We start from the raw sequence: 14,253 nt of genomic DNA on the forward strand, positions 1-14,253 counted from the left end.
GTCTTTTACTGATAATAAATATAGATTAGAAAGATTATTGTAACATAGTTTGTGTACAAAATAAGATTGCATACAAAATCATAAAGTTTATTCCAACAACTCAATCACAACACTTGGTAACCAAAGCAACCAAACCAAAAAACCAAAACTGATTAAGAAGGAGGAGAAGAAGATTGAGCACTTGAGGAAAGGAAGAGTGGTTGCATTAGTGGTATTTGTGGTTGTCGTTGTGCTTGAGCAAGCACTCTTACAAGGGAGGACCTTGCATATGACGAAGGGGAGCCACAGTTTTTTAATTTTATTTTTATATATATTTTAAAATTATATTTATATATTATTATATAAAGTTATATATATATATATATTATATTTTTATTATTTAAAAAATAAAATAAAGATAAAATAAAAGTTAATTTGATGGACATTGGTTAATAAATAGATTATGATTCTCCCATTACGATATTTCTCCCAAATTAGTATGAACCTTAATTATAATTTTAGGGATTCATTTATGAAATTGGCATCAACTCTAATTATATTTTCTCCAAATTCCAAATTATAAAATCTAGGGATTCTGTGTTTTTGGTCACTGCATATGATAAAATTTGTAAAATTTTATGAATGTATTTTAGGTTGCATTACGAATATTGTTGCACGTAATGAATTAGTTGAATAATCTTGAATTGGAATAGATATTAGAATATCCATGTTACATAAATTCAATGAATTAGTAATTAAAAAGTGTGAATCACAATGTCAAAATGGTTTAAATACAGGAAATGGAGATTTTTTTTAATCAAAAAAATAATTTATATATACAAATTTAATTTGGCACCCTCTAGATTTTTTTCCAAGTTCCGCCAATGCACTCTTAATTCAATCGATAGAAGAAAACACCGCAGTTGGGTGGTGCTCATGCAAGGTGATAAAGAAAACAAGGAAACCCTGTTGCAATTCGCGTCGGAGAAAGAAAATGAGGTCATCAACGACAACTTCGACGAATGATGCAGTGGCGAGCGGCAAAGCCTCACAAACTTTTCATGAGTGAATCCCAATTTTGAACTCGGGAACAAGAAGAAAGTAGGCTCAAAGTCGTGCTCGTGGCTGCAAGCATCTACGTTGGCCTTGGTTGTTACGGAGAAGAGAAGGACAATAACGTTTCAAGCTCATATTGTAAGGCCCTGTTCTTTTTTTTCTGCCTTACGTAAAGGGGCTGCCCCAAATCTGATGGGCCTAAGAGCTGGCCCAAAGGTTAAAGCTGAGTCCAGGCTGCCCTAACGCTCACACTTTCTTCATTCTAAGATTCGCAGTCGCCTTCCTCTCCACTGTACCGCTAGAGCTCTACTAGGGTTTGTTTCCCACCTCGAACCAGTCCGCCCAAAAGCTCAAGTAGTGATTTCTACTTCACGTAAGTGATCCTAAACCTACTGTATTTACTTCCTAAAGCTGTTATTCGTATTTCACCGTCTAGAGTTCGAACTAATTTCGTTCTTCCCACTGTTCTGCTATTCCGCCAGTTCTGCAAGTCCATCACTAGAGCTGCTGTGCTCCGAGGTCCCGTGTCGAAGTTCTGTTAGCCCTTTTTCCAGGTACGAAAAGTTAGGGTTGAGTTTAAGTTGTTTGTTTTCTGCCGTTCTTGAGCTTGCGAAATGTTTGTGTGATTTGTTGGCCTGAATGATGGATCTGTTGCAGGTGAGACTAGGACGAGAACTGGTGATCTCGCCTAGGCGAGTCTGGCGGAGGCTCGCCCAAACCCTTTTCGCGAAAGGTCGCCCAGGCGACCTGCTCTTTATTTTTTGAGCGAACGAACCACTCGCCCAGGCGAGAGGGATCTCGCCTAAGCGAGATCCCACAGTGGTTCCTATTTCCTGTTTCGAGCCCTCGCCTAGGCGGAGGGGGACTCGCCTGAGCGAGACTGTCTCGCCTGAGCGAGGCCCTTCAGCCTGAGCGAGGCCCTTCAGCCTGAGCGAAGGGCTAAGCGAGACAGTATGTGGTTTGGTTGCTTGGTTGCCCTTGGATGAGTGGTAATTGCTTGGGTATGCTTGTTACGTTGAGACCTATGTATATATATATATATATATATATATATATATATATATATATATATATATATATGTAATTAGGATGGATTGCCATGTATGTGTGACATAATTCTTGAATGGTATGATGGTTATTGGGAAGTTCGGCATGTGAAATAAATGAGTGAGTTGGTATTTGTGGGACATGATATTGATATGAGATGAGGCCCTATACTCATGGGGTGGCGATGATCAATGGTGTGGATTCAACATGTGATACGAATGAGATGTTATTTTTCAGAGGTTGAACATGGGATTATGAGCATGATTGGTATTCTCCTATTGTTGATTTATGACTGTTGGGTCCGTGTCAGTGCGTAAGTCCTTGGGATCTCTAGGTGAGATTCCCAGGGTCGCGCTTCAGTGGTCGGGACGTAATTCCATGGCCCCTGTTAGTGGGTGTCCATGGTGGTGCCCCATCTGTATGACTAGGTAAGGATTCAAGTTAAGGTTGCATCCTGACACTCTAAGGAGTCAGTTAGTCTCACTTAGAGCGGAGTGACTCTTGTGGTGAGAATAGTAGGAGGCCCAAAATTCATTAAGGGCTAACCTTGTGGTGAGGGAAATTTGATTTATTGTAACACTTGTAACACATAGCTCGGGGGTGAGCAGCTCGGGGGTGAGCAGAGGTATCCACCATAAGTGCAAGCATCCGCCGAATCCGACCAGGTTATACGTATCCGGATGAGTCGAGTCGCGTCATAGTGTATTGATTGAAAGTCATAACATGCTTGGTTGTTGTATGAGTATTGAATGGTGAATATATATTTGACTGTATGATGAGAATGTTGTTGGCTCTAGCTTACCCTGTTTGTTGTATGATTGTCTTGTATGTGGCTATTCTTTCTTGCGATGATCATCAATTTAATTGATGGGAGCAGATGGGCGAGGTTCCCGCGGTCAACAAGGAAATGACGATTCCGCTGCTTAGCCATCTGGGCTGGATTTTATATTTCTTTCCTTCATGATTTTCGTTAGGGCTATGGCCCACGTATCGTTTTACACCTTGCTACCCTTTCTCTTTTGTCAGAATTTTATTTAGTTGTCCTTTGGCATCGTGGTGTGTCCGGTTTGTAGGGGTTGGGTTAAGGACCCCAAGACTACGCTACATTGTTATCTTTGTGTGATGTTTCCTTTAATTTTGCATTTTAAATTAAATGGGGTGTTACACATATGGTGGAATAGAAAAAGCAAGATGAAGAATGAGGTGAGAATGGAGAAGATAAGAAAGTGTTACGGATTGACAAGTGTACCAAATCGTACAAGTAATAAAGTGAAACATCCAAGTATTGTTTCTTAAGAGACTTGTGAAACACTTGGCAACTCTTGCAATTTATAACTCAATTAGACAATAAATCTCACAAAAACAAAAATAAAACTCTTTTTGTATTTTTATATTTTTATCAAACATATGGTGTGCAAAAATATATGATGAAGGCTTCACTGGGATTGAGTTTCATGATTCAATTCAAAGAAAAAACACCAACAATATTATTCTAATCAGTGGCGAATTTTGATCAAAAGTGTTGGAGGGGTCAAAATAATATACTCAAAATGTATATATTTAATCATTGTCACTAATATAAATATAACAAAAATATGTATAATTTAGTATTGAAATTTCTTTGTATGTTTAAGTTGTATTTGATATGAATCTCTTTTACTGGATATTTTCATATTTGAGAACATTTGCCTTGAATAAGTTCCAAAGAATTAATATGAAACTTTCCACCTATAGTTATTTGAATATTAAAAAATGTTTATTTAATTCAACAATTGGATTTTTAGTATCATGTTTAAAAGAAATGAATCAATTATTTTATTTTTCATCAATATACCTATTTAAAAAAATTAAGACTAAAAAATAATTTATCCGAAAATTGAGAGACGTAATTACTAAAAGAAAAATATATGATAATCAAGTCACATTTAAGAAGTGGTTATGAAAAATCATATAGGACATAACTTTTCTTTCTATATTAATTAAAAAAATAAATATACAAAAAACTCATGAAATGACAACAAAAGTACTAAATATCAAACTAATATTTATACTTTATTATCAATAAACAAGAGAGGGTTACTTTTTATCTTGTTATCATAAATAATGGGAGAGCCATATGAAAAATGAAAATCCAGATAATGAATTTGTATCAAACTTTCTATTCTTTTAAAAATAAATAAAAGGAGATATGCAAGAGTAGAAGATGAATACAATATGTGAAAAACTTAAAAAACGATAAAAAAAACAACAAAAAATATCTTCATAAAATTTATTATTCTTATTATATTTAATTTTATATTTTATTATTTATTAACATTAAATATTATATTTTGTAAAAGAATAAAAATCTATCTAAAAAATTTATTAACATATATTTAAAAGAAAAAATTAAAAATTTGGGAGGGACATGGCCCCCCTATAACACTTCTATAATCTGCCCCTTATTCTAATTTCTACTCTAGCATTCACACCTTATATAACAAGTCATAATGTTTCAGCGACAAATCTAAACTTGAATAATAAAAACTCTAATGTCTTAGAAATTTTTATTATAAGTTTGCATTAATGATCAAAATTCTAATGTTATGAATGACCAATGATGTACTCTATATCTAGATGCAATATCATGTTCAATAATTGCAGACCTACAAATATGCGATCAATAATTATCATGCAGTTAAAACAACCATATAATACCAGAGTAATGGAAAAGAATTATATTGAATAATGAAATTCACAAAGAGTTAAGAATACATCACAAAGAATTATTGCCTCATGTTAAGGTGTTTCAATTCTCACTCTCTTTGTTATGCAAAGGAGAAGAAAAAGGAGAGGAGTGGTAAGGTGTTTAGTTGTTAGATATAAGGGAACATAGGGAAAAGATTATGGACAAGAGTGGAAGAACTTGTGGATTCAACTTCCCGTTAACAAAAACTAAAAACTAACATTTGTCGATAAATTATTTATAATATTTATTAAAATTATTGAACGTAAGAGATAAAAATATATAAAATATTAAAATAATATATTTATGAGTCATTTTCTTGTATATTATTTTTCTTATATTTTTTCTATTTAATTTAACTCATTTTGAATTTTTAATATTTTAAAAATATATTTAAAATAAATTTAAATAATTTTGATTTTTGTAATTAAAAAATATTATAGATTATTTATTTTAAAATATATTTTTAAATTTATTATACAGTATCACATGAAGTGCACTTAGAAAAACCCTGACCCTCTCATATAATCTTGGGTTATTAATTATGGGCCAAAGTAAAATAAAAAGGAAATTTATTCGGGCATCTTCATACTTTGTTAAATTCTAATTATACCCATCTTGTAATTATAATTTTGATTGTAAAACTATAAACATTTCAAGTTATATAATTTATAATACAAAATTATATTCTAGATCGTCCAATTCGTAATATAAATTTATAAGATAATTCAGAATGAAAAATTACATTTGAGATTGCATGATTTGTAATGCAAATTTAAAATATAATTTGTAATACAAATTACATTCCAACTTATACAATTAAATAATCAATCTAAAACACAACTTAAATTTTGAATTGCACAATCTGTTATACAAATTTACTTTGTGAATTATATACTTTATGATATAAATTTATAAAGTATGCATTGAAGTTACGGTGGAGAAATGGAACAAAGAGAAGTGCAGCGAGAGACTCCAAAAACGCAAAAGCAAGGGTGAATTTGTTTGTCTTCTTTGGTCAAACTTATGGGAAAATCAATTTTTGCCCAAAAGCGATGAATTTAGATGAACAATGTCTATTGGGAAACTTTAAGAAGAAGCTCCTTTGAAAATTTTCTTTCAATATTAAGAGAAAATGTCATGCCTATAGGTGTAGGAACTGAGAATTGTTATAAGATTATTACCCAACGCATATGCATTTGTGAAGTTGTTTGTGGGGAACTGATAATTGAGAGAAGGGAGAAATATCAGGGTTTGTAATATTTTCTAATCAAGGGTAGAAATATGAAGGTTCAGGAAAAAATATAGGGGTGTAGGAAGAAAGACCCAAATGGAAAAGGGAATTGGGCTAAGAGAATGAAGTTGAGCTTTTTTCTTCATGCACTCTATTATTATTAATTGTACCTCCATAATAATAGAAAAAGATAAAATTTATCCCTCCTCACTGCTGTCATAATGTCATTCCACTGTCATTATTATTGTTGCATGTTCATTGTCTATTACACTTTTTGAGAAGACGAGGAAAAAGAAGAAAAAAAATTAGAAGAAACTCGTTCTGAAGAGCTTATTTAAGATATTATCATATATGTCATAGAAAGTTGGTTTTAGAAAGGTCGTTTCTAAACACATAAAATAAATATGTTATGAAAAGCTTGTTCTAAAAAGTTTGTTTAGGAAAATATGACAAATGTTTTGAAAATTTTATTATAGAAATTATATTCCAAAAAACTATGTTCTAAAATGTATTTTATGTGCTTCAAAAAGACATATTTTGAAAATTCTACTTTAAAAATTATGTTCTAACATTTATATCAGAAAAATCCGAAAATTTTATTTTAGAAAAATTTCAGAACAGATAATTCAAAACTTACTTTTACAAAACATAAAATAATCATTTTAGAAATAATAGGGTTGCAATTAAAAATTATGAAGTTCAAGAAAAAGAAAATTAAAGAGAAAATTTTAATTTTAATCTATTTCTAAAATGTCAAGTTGGTTATTCAACACCAATAAAGCAAACCATATTTGTTAATGCTTCAATTTTGATAAAAAAAAATTTAATCTATTTTAAAAAATTTATCAAAAGTTATTAAATTGTTTCAATGTTTCAACATTTAAAACTACATTAAGACTAAAAAGTTTTAAAAACTAACTTTATATGAATGAAATGTGAAACAAAGAATAATTAGTTAACTTTAATTTTAGTTGAAACATTCACACGGAACAAAATGAACAAAAAAGAAGACAAACAATACTACCCGCGTTAAATTATTAGAATAAAAATTATACGAAATAAAAATCTTAATAACAAATGAAAATTATTTTAAAAATTATTTTATTTATTAAAAAATGTTGGTTATCGGTATGTTTTTAGTCTTAGTTACATTAACAAAACAAATTATATTTACTGACGCTTCAATTTTAATAAAAACTGTTTTAAGAAATTTAACAAAAATTATTAAATTGTATCAATTTTTTAAAATTTAAAATTAAATTAAAATTAAGAAAATTTAAAAACTAACTTGACATGAACAAAATAAAAGACAAAGAATAATTAATTAACTTTAATTTTATTGGTAATGTTCAGACGGAACAAAAAGAAATAAAAATGAAAACTATTTTAAATTTGAAAAAGAGGAAAAGTATTGATGGTATCATTTATGCATGATATAAAGTATAACAATCAATAAAGTTTATGTAATGTTTTTCATATTTTTGTTTTATTTATCTTTAATGTTATGAGCAGGTGTTCTTGACGAAGAGTTATTTTTTTTCTTTATTTACTAATCTTTTTAAATAAATGAAATGAGAATGTGAAATTAATCATGGATAAAATAAAAAATTAAATATATTTTTATCTTTTGATCTTAAGTAAAAATAAAAGTTAGTTTATTTTTAAAATTTTAAACAAATTTAATCTTTTATGTTTAAAAGTGTATAAATTTAATTATTTAAAAGTAAATTTTGTTACGAGTGGTTGATGTTTCAAATTCATATATAATTCATATATTATAATGATATACATAATTCAAATATTATCATATTATATATATATATATATATATATATATATATATATATATATATATATATATTATATCAAATAAATTTAATAAAATTATTAAAATAATTAAATTTACAAAATTTTTATAGTGAAAAATTTGTAGTGAAAGAATAAATTATCTCAAAATTTTAAAGGAAACTATTTCTTAATTTGACTACAAGTTAAAAGAAAAAAAAATATTTAATCCAAAAGAAAATTAAGAAAGCATGCAATTATTTAATAAATATAAAAGATGTCTACTTTTATTAATGTAAGGAACGTCGACTGTTGGACCTATATTTCCACCGTTTGTTGATAAAACAAATAAAATGAAGGGAAAGAAATATACAGAATTGAAAACTATTTAATAAATCGCAGGAAAATAATGGTACCAGTGAACTTGTGGCGCAGATGAGCCATTTTCGTCGTTATATTATCCATCTCTGAATCAACTGTATAATTCGGAACCAGTTATCGTCGAACCATCTGCGAAGGTAGGTATGTTCCAATGCGATTAACTTTTCTTGCTAAGTTTCCAATTTGATTACTGCTTCTGAGAATGTTAGTGTTTGTAATTTTAGTTTTATCTTTATTTCATTCATTTATTTGTTTTCAATTGTTAAATTCGTTGTGTGGCTTGCTACGCATATTTTTTGCATTTTGTGATTGTGGGGTTATGAATTACCATATTGCTATTTGGTTGGAATTGAACTATTCTGTGTTTTTAGAAAGAGGGACTTAGGTTAGGACTTGGATTTGGGTTTTTCCAAAAAGTATAATTATGATTCTGTCTCACTCATTATTATTTTTGTTCTTGCTATAGGAGTTTATGGGAGCGAGCTTTTGAACCTCTGTTCTGTCTTCTGAGTAATTGTGAGACGTTGCATTAGGCATAATTTTTTCCCGTCTTTTTCATATTAATGATTTATTAGGAGGAAAAGACGAGGATTATAAGTTATAACCTTGATTCCACATTCAAGAAATCACTAATGTGCGTGAGAGTACTATGAGTTATCTCATGCCACCTGCCACCCTTAGAAATGGCTAATACTCAAACCAGTTTTGTTTATTTCTGATGTAAATGCTTATGGTAGACTAATTTTCTTTTTATGCCAACCTTCAGTTCAAAAACATTTTAATGGTGAATAGTGGAACCTATGTTGACAAGTTGTTTTTGAAGAAAGTGTTCACTAATAATATAAAGTAGTTGCCTCTGTTGATTTTTGAGTTGGGGGAGTTGAAACAGAACGAAAGAAACTAGGAAAATTTTGTCTGAGAATCATGATATGTTATGTAAAAAAAGTTATCTACATTATACTAACTTCTTTTGTAAAACCAAAAGTCCTGGTAGTGTTGCCTTGGAGATGAAAAAAGCAGCATAAATATGTAAGCCAAGAAACTGTTCCCTTGATTTATAGACTGTGTGGTTAATGCTTGTTGCTCAGTTTAGCAACGAGAGGTAGTTGAAGGTGTCAGTTACAATACGAGTTGTATGTAATGACTTTGGAACCAGAAGCTACAGTATTGTTACTGAAACTGGTTAGTGGGCTTATTGACTGCGATATTAAACTGTATGAGAATTTTTTCCAGCAGACAGATTCAATTGTTGGGTCAAGGAGAGGAATAGTTGGTTTTAACATTTTATGCATGGTTGACACTGTCCATACAAGGTCACTCTGTATCAACTATGTTTATAACTATAGAGATCAACTTCCACGGTTGAGGCAATGCACTCTCATGTGTTTCTTCATTACCATGTCTTTCATAAACCAATTTGCGATAATTTTGGATGTTCTATGTTGTTGTATGTTTCCTAAACTTTGTAAAATTATTAAATTTGTGGTTATTAACTTTTCTGCATTTGATACTGTAATTTCAAATATGCACCTTTTAGTAATTTCATCAAAGAGAAGCTTTTGTTAAAAAATCTCCTAGCAGAACTTATCATTTACGTACTCATGCAAGAGTACATCCAAGCCCAAAACAACTTGTTGAGAAGTAGCTTTTAACATTAATGCTTTTATGATAAGCACGTTTCCTGTATGTACTTGACCGAAACAATTCATTCAAAACAGGACCAAAGAAATTTTAGTGCTGCTTGCTGCTTCTGCTCTTCACAAGCTTTATTTATGAGCACATGCTAACTAAACATGTCGATTTCAGTGTTTAATAACTGCAGTATACATCACCTCAGCTAGTTACACTCAAATACCTTGTGCAACTCATATTTTTCAAAAATCTTCATTCAGGTTAATTTGTCATGGGAAACAAATTTGTCAGGGGAGACAAACCGGAGAAGCAAGAAAAGAATGACATAATATTACTTAAAATTGTTCCTCCAGTGGACCAGACATATGTTAAATGGCTTGCCAAAGACCTTGCAAGAATTCACAGCTTTACTCCCAAACGTGCTCGCCCAGTGCAGCCGCCAGATCATTATGTAGAATATATGAAGTTAAATGGATGGTTGGATGTGGATTTGGATGATCCTGATCTTGCCCATTTGTTCAAGTAGACGAATTCTGTATAACATATAGACAATTAGCGTGACTTTATAGCTGCATTAAGATAATATTAAATTGTTCAGTTAGCAAGAAAAATGGTAGACATGTTGTTTTTGTTATTGTAGATGGTTGTATTCCGAAACACTAGTGTTGATCACAACTGAAACATGCTATATTTTATACAATAGAATTTTTTGTTCGATCATGTTCTATTGTTCTTAATATCATGTGTGCTGGCAATGTGATTTGTCACATTAGGAAGTTTATCAACATTTGTAATAGCCATGTAATGATATGAACATTCTCTTCTCTGACCGAGTTCTTAAAATTTTGCAAATGAATTGCAAGGATAGGATTTGGGTTGTTTCTTCCTGCACCCATCAAATTTTTTCATGCACCCATCAAATTTCTTAGATAAGAGCAAAATAAAATAAAACCAAATACAATTAAACGATACAAACAATACGCACGTCTTGTATATGTAGCATTAATCAAAAGTGAAATATGTACTCATCGTTCCAATTGGTAAGATCGAAAACAATTAATTGAGTGATCTCCCTTGAACTTATCGTGTGCTACTCAACTACTCAAGAAAGGTTTCATTAAATGGTGTAAGAAATCATGTGCTATTCAATGTTACATTAAGATGAAACCGCTTTGGCCCGTCTCATCTCTCTAATTGACGAGTAAAGATAAATCGAGACAGGTTGGTTCAATGATTCGTTAACTTACTTTTTTAATTTAAAATCAAAATAAAAATCACAACACAATACAATACTTAGGGTAAACTAATGAAATTTTAATCATTTATATGCTCAAACAACATATTAATTCATCCATCTAGTATATAACATAATATCATTCAATCACAACTACTATTCATTAAGACACTAACATGACCTAGACTCAATTCTAAAATATTTATGCATTTAGTTGAATATTTATGAAGTCTTGCACTTGTCATGTAACCTGGCAGTACAATATCACGATCGGACCAAATTTACCAATTCTAAAATTATTCTTTCATGATAAGGTTAACTCACTATAACATTGTCAGCATGGTCAACATGGTGTTCCCTTAATTACTAATCCTGTTATAGGAATCTCCTTCAACTCTTGTCACCTAAATTTCATTCTCTACATGAGTTTAGAAGAGTTAGAATGACTTCACCCTCTAAAAAATAATGAGTATAAACATATATTTATTACCCATGTTAAGTCCGAAATGATCTCGATAAATTTGTCTAAAATGACCTCAAAGTACTTAGTTATCATAGTTCAATGTCATCAAATTTTATGATTCGTAACGATATCTAAAAATTATTCACTTATATGTTCTTTCTAAACAAATTTTATTATAAAAATAAATAATTTCATTTTTTTATCAAATAATAATTATTTCGGAACGTTACAAACATTATTTCCCATAAACGGATGATAATTACTAAAAATTAAACTAAAGACATTAATTGTTAATAAAATATAAAAAAATAGTAAAATTAAATTTTTATTCTATATCTGTAATTTTTGTTACTAAAAAAAGTATAAGAGAAATAAAGAAAATTAGAAGTTTGATTTTGGTTGTTGTCACAATCAGAGGCAACCGAGTTTGAAAAGAGTAAGTTGCAGGTGCTTTGGATTGAGACGTCCCAATGCAATGACTCGGATCCTACTCACTCTCCACATCTTACTTCAACAACACATACAACATTCCAAATTCTAACACGTTACATTTTTATTATTATTTTTTATATTATTACCATTTAGTTCAAACCGCGTGAGGTGACTCTGCTCAGAATTCAATGTGATTGCGACCTTCATCACAAATTACCTTCCTGCATATATAAGTCTTGCACTTTCGCTCTGTTTTTCACGTCTCAATTGTTTCATATACACATAACCTCTCAACAATTTTTTCGTATCTCTCATTACCAATCCCAGATAGATCAATATGGCTTCAAAAGATGGTAACGATTCACCATTTTTTTTTCTCTTGTTCAATGTTTTTGCTTTCTTATTTGCACAGACTGAATTCATATCTGGGATGCAAAACAGGTGCAGTTATCGTTATCATGGGTGTCAGTGGCGCTGGAAAGACGTAAGCTTCTTCTTTTTCTTTTTTACACATTTTGTTGTTATGGTGGTGCTGTTTTCATATTCAGTTTTCATTTTTGGATTACATTAAAATTTTTTACTAATTTTCAATCTGTTTGATGTTTTCGTATATTTGTTTTCCCGAGAATCACTGAACATTCTTTTTTTTTCTCTGTTTTTTGTTATAAATCTTTGGGGATCAGAAATAAATTGACATTAGAATGTGAAAGACAGCATCAATCAGAAGGCATGAAAGTGTTTATGTATACAAACTTATAGAAAGAGATGATCATTGTTGAATATTTCTGTTGCTAGTGATTGGTTAACACTTTTTATTGGTTATGTGTTTACAGAACAATAGGTCGGAGGCTGGAGAAAGAAATACAGTATAAGTATCTTGATGCTGATGATTTTCACTCTGAATTAAACAAAGGTGTGTGTGTGGTTTACGCACAAGGACTGTTTCTATCTGTTTTCTCATTTCTTTTCTCATTTTGTTTTGTTTTCATCTCATTTCTTCCAATACAACAGAAAAGATGAGAAAGGGAATCCCACTCACAGATGAAGACAGGATGCCATGGCTTGAAGCACTACGTGATGTCATAAATGAATACTTGGATAATGAAAAGGGTCTGATTCTTGGTTGTTCTGCTTTGAAGAATCAATATAGAGAAATGCTTAGATCAGGTTACCCTGCTTATAAATGGGGGACTTATGCAAGTCCTGTTAAATTCATTTTGTTGGATGCTCCTGCTGAAGTGCTGAGTGTTCGAGTTAGTGCCAGAGCTGCAGAAGGAAAACATTATATGCCTGCATCACTTCTGCAATCTCAGTTAGATTTGCTAAAGATTGATGACTGCGAAGGAATACTTAAAGTTGATGCTACTTTGACACCTCAAGCCATTGTCAACACCATTCTAAACATGCTCCACTTTCAGGGCTGTTTCCATCGTGATTGTATTGAGTTTCATTGATAAAATGAATCTCTAATAATTTCATGGTTTCAACTATAGTTTGTACAAATAAAAGGAGGAATTTGATTATGGCTGAAGAAAAGGGGAAAGAGAATGGTTTAGAGCAGGATAGGCTATAGAGAAAAAAGGGCTAAGCTGTACATATGATATTCTTATTGGTTGATGCTATTCTATTTGTTTTTCACCATATATCGAATATAAGAAAATTCCCAGTTTAAACAGATCCTAGTTTTGCAATTGGATTTGTTTTCTTGTTATCCTTTAATTAAACTTTAATGATGTGGTGACTGTACAAACTAAAACACAGAATAATTTGAATCAGAATTTGGTTTTGTTCGTCTTCGCAAGAATGAATCGGATGTATTGAATTTCAAGATTGGCCAGACTGGATAATAATTAATATTGAAATTTGGTGAGGAGTGTCGACCATGGTTGACATCTGGAAAAAGAAAACTGACTTGACTGATTTTTGTGCTGCCATGTTGCCTGAGAATTTGGTATAGGAAAGAATCCATAGCATGCGCATGAGAGTGACAAGACAATCATTAACTATGTTGTCTCGTTACCAGGCTTACCTTAAATTATCTGCAACTTGTTCCAAAGGTGACTTTAGTAAAACATAAGTTGGGCAGCCATTGTGATTCTCCACAGAAAAAAAAAAAACTTAACTGTGAGTACTTTAGGCTTTGGAAAAAAGTAAACAAAAAGTTCCTGTAAAAGTGAAGGAAAAAATTGTTTGTATCTAGTTAAAAATGTTCAACTTATTCTATCTTTTACTCTCTTTTTTTTCATCTTTGAAGTTATAACTTGATCGGCAATGGGCCCCCAAAG

The 14,253-nt window shown here is 31.0% G+C and overlaps 2 protein-coding genes across 6 annotated transcripts; both read left to right on the plus strand.

Moving 5' to 3' along the window:
* The first annotated feature begins 8,143 nt into the window (after positions 1 to 8,143).
* LOC114178491 (aspartyl/glutamyl-tRNA (Asn/Gln) amidotransferase subunit B) lies at positions 8,144 to 10,559 on the plus strand. Of its 5 annotated transcripts, none has more exons than XM_028064426.2 (3): positions 8,174 to 8,348; positions 8,674 to 8,723; positions 10,100 to 10,559. In XM_028064426.2, exon 3 carries the CDS (start codon positions 10,111 to 10,113, stop codon positions 10,363 to 10,365), a length of 255 nt encoding a protein of 84 aa, XP_027920227.1. In that variant the 5' UTR covers positions 8,174 to 8,348; positions 8,674 to 8,723; positions 10,100 to 10,110; the 3' UTR covers positions 10,366 to 10,559. The 5 variants fall into 5 exon arrangements, 3 of the variants coding, with proteins under 3 accessions (XP_027920227.1, XP_027920228.1, XP_085527205.1); XM_028064427.2 differs by having other exon boundaries at positions 8,174 to 8,344; XR_003603329.2 differs by lacking the exon at positions 8,674 to 8,723 and having other exon boundaries at positions 8,144 to 8,348.
* A 1,573-nt stretch (positions 10,560 to 12,132) lies between these two features.
* On the plus strand, positions 12,133 to 13,643 carry LOC114178490 (P-loop containing nucleoside triphosphate hydrolases superfamily protein). Its single transcript, XM_028064425.1, has 4 exons — positions 12,133 to 12,321; positions 12,410 to 12,452; positions 12,802 to 12,881; positions 12,980 to 13,643. The coding sequence occupies exons 1-4, from the start codon at positions 12,306 to 12,308 to the stop codon at positions 13,420 to 13,422; spliced, it is 582 nt and encodes a 193-aa protein (XP_027920226.1). The 5' UTR covers positions 12,133 to 12,305; the 3' UTR covers positions 13,423 to 13,643.
* The last annotated feature ends 610 nt before the right edge of the window (positions 13,644 to 14,253 follow it).

Source organism: Vigna unguiculata, chromosome 3, assembly GCF_037176805.1.
Source record: "Vigna unguiculata cultivar grain cowpea cultivar isolate G323 ecotype 2 chromosome 3, ASM3717680v1, whole genome shotgun sequence".
NCBI lineage: Eukaryota > Viridiplantae > Streptophyta > Magnoliopsida > Fabales > Fabaceae > Vigna > Vigna unguiculata.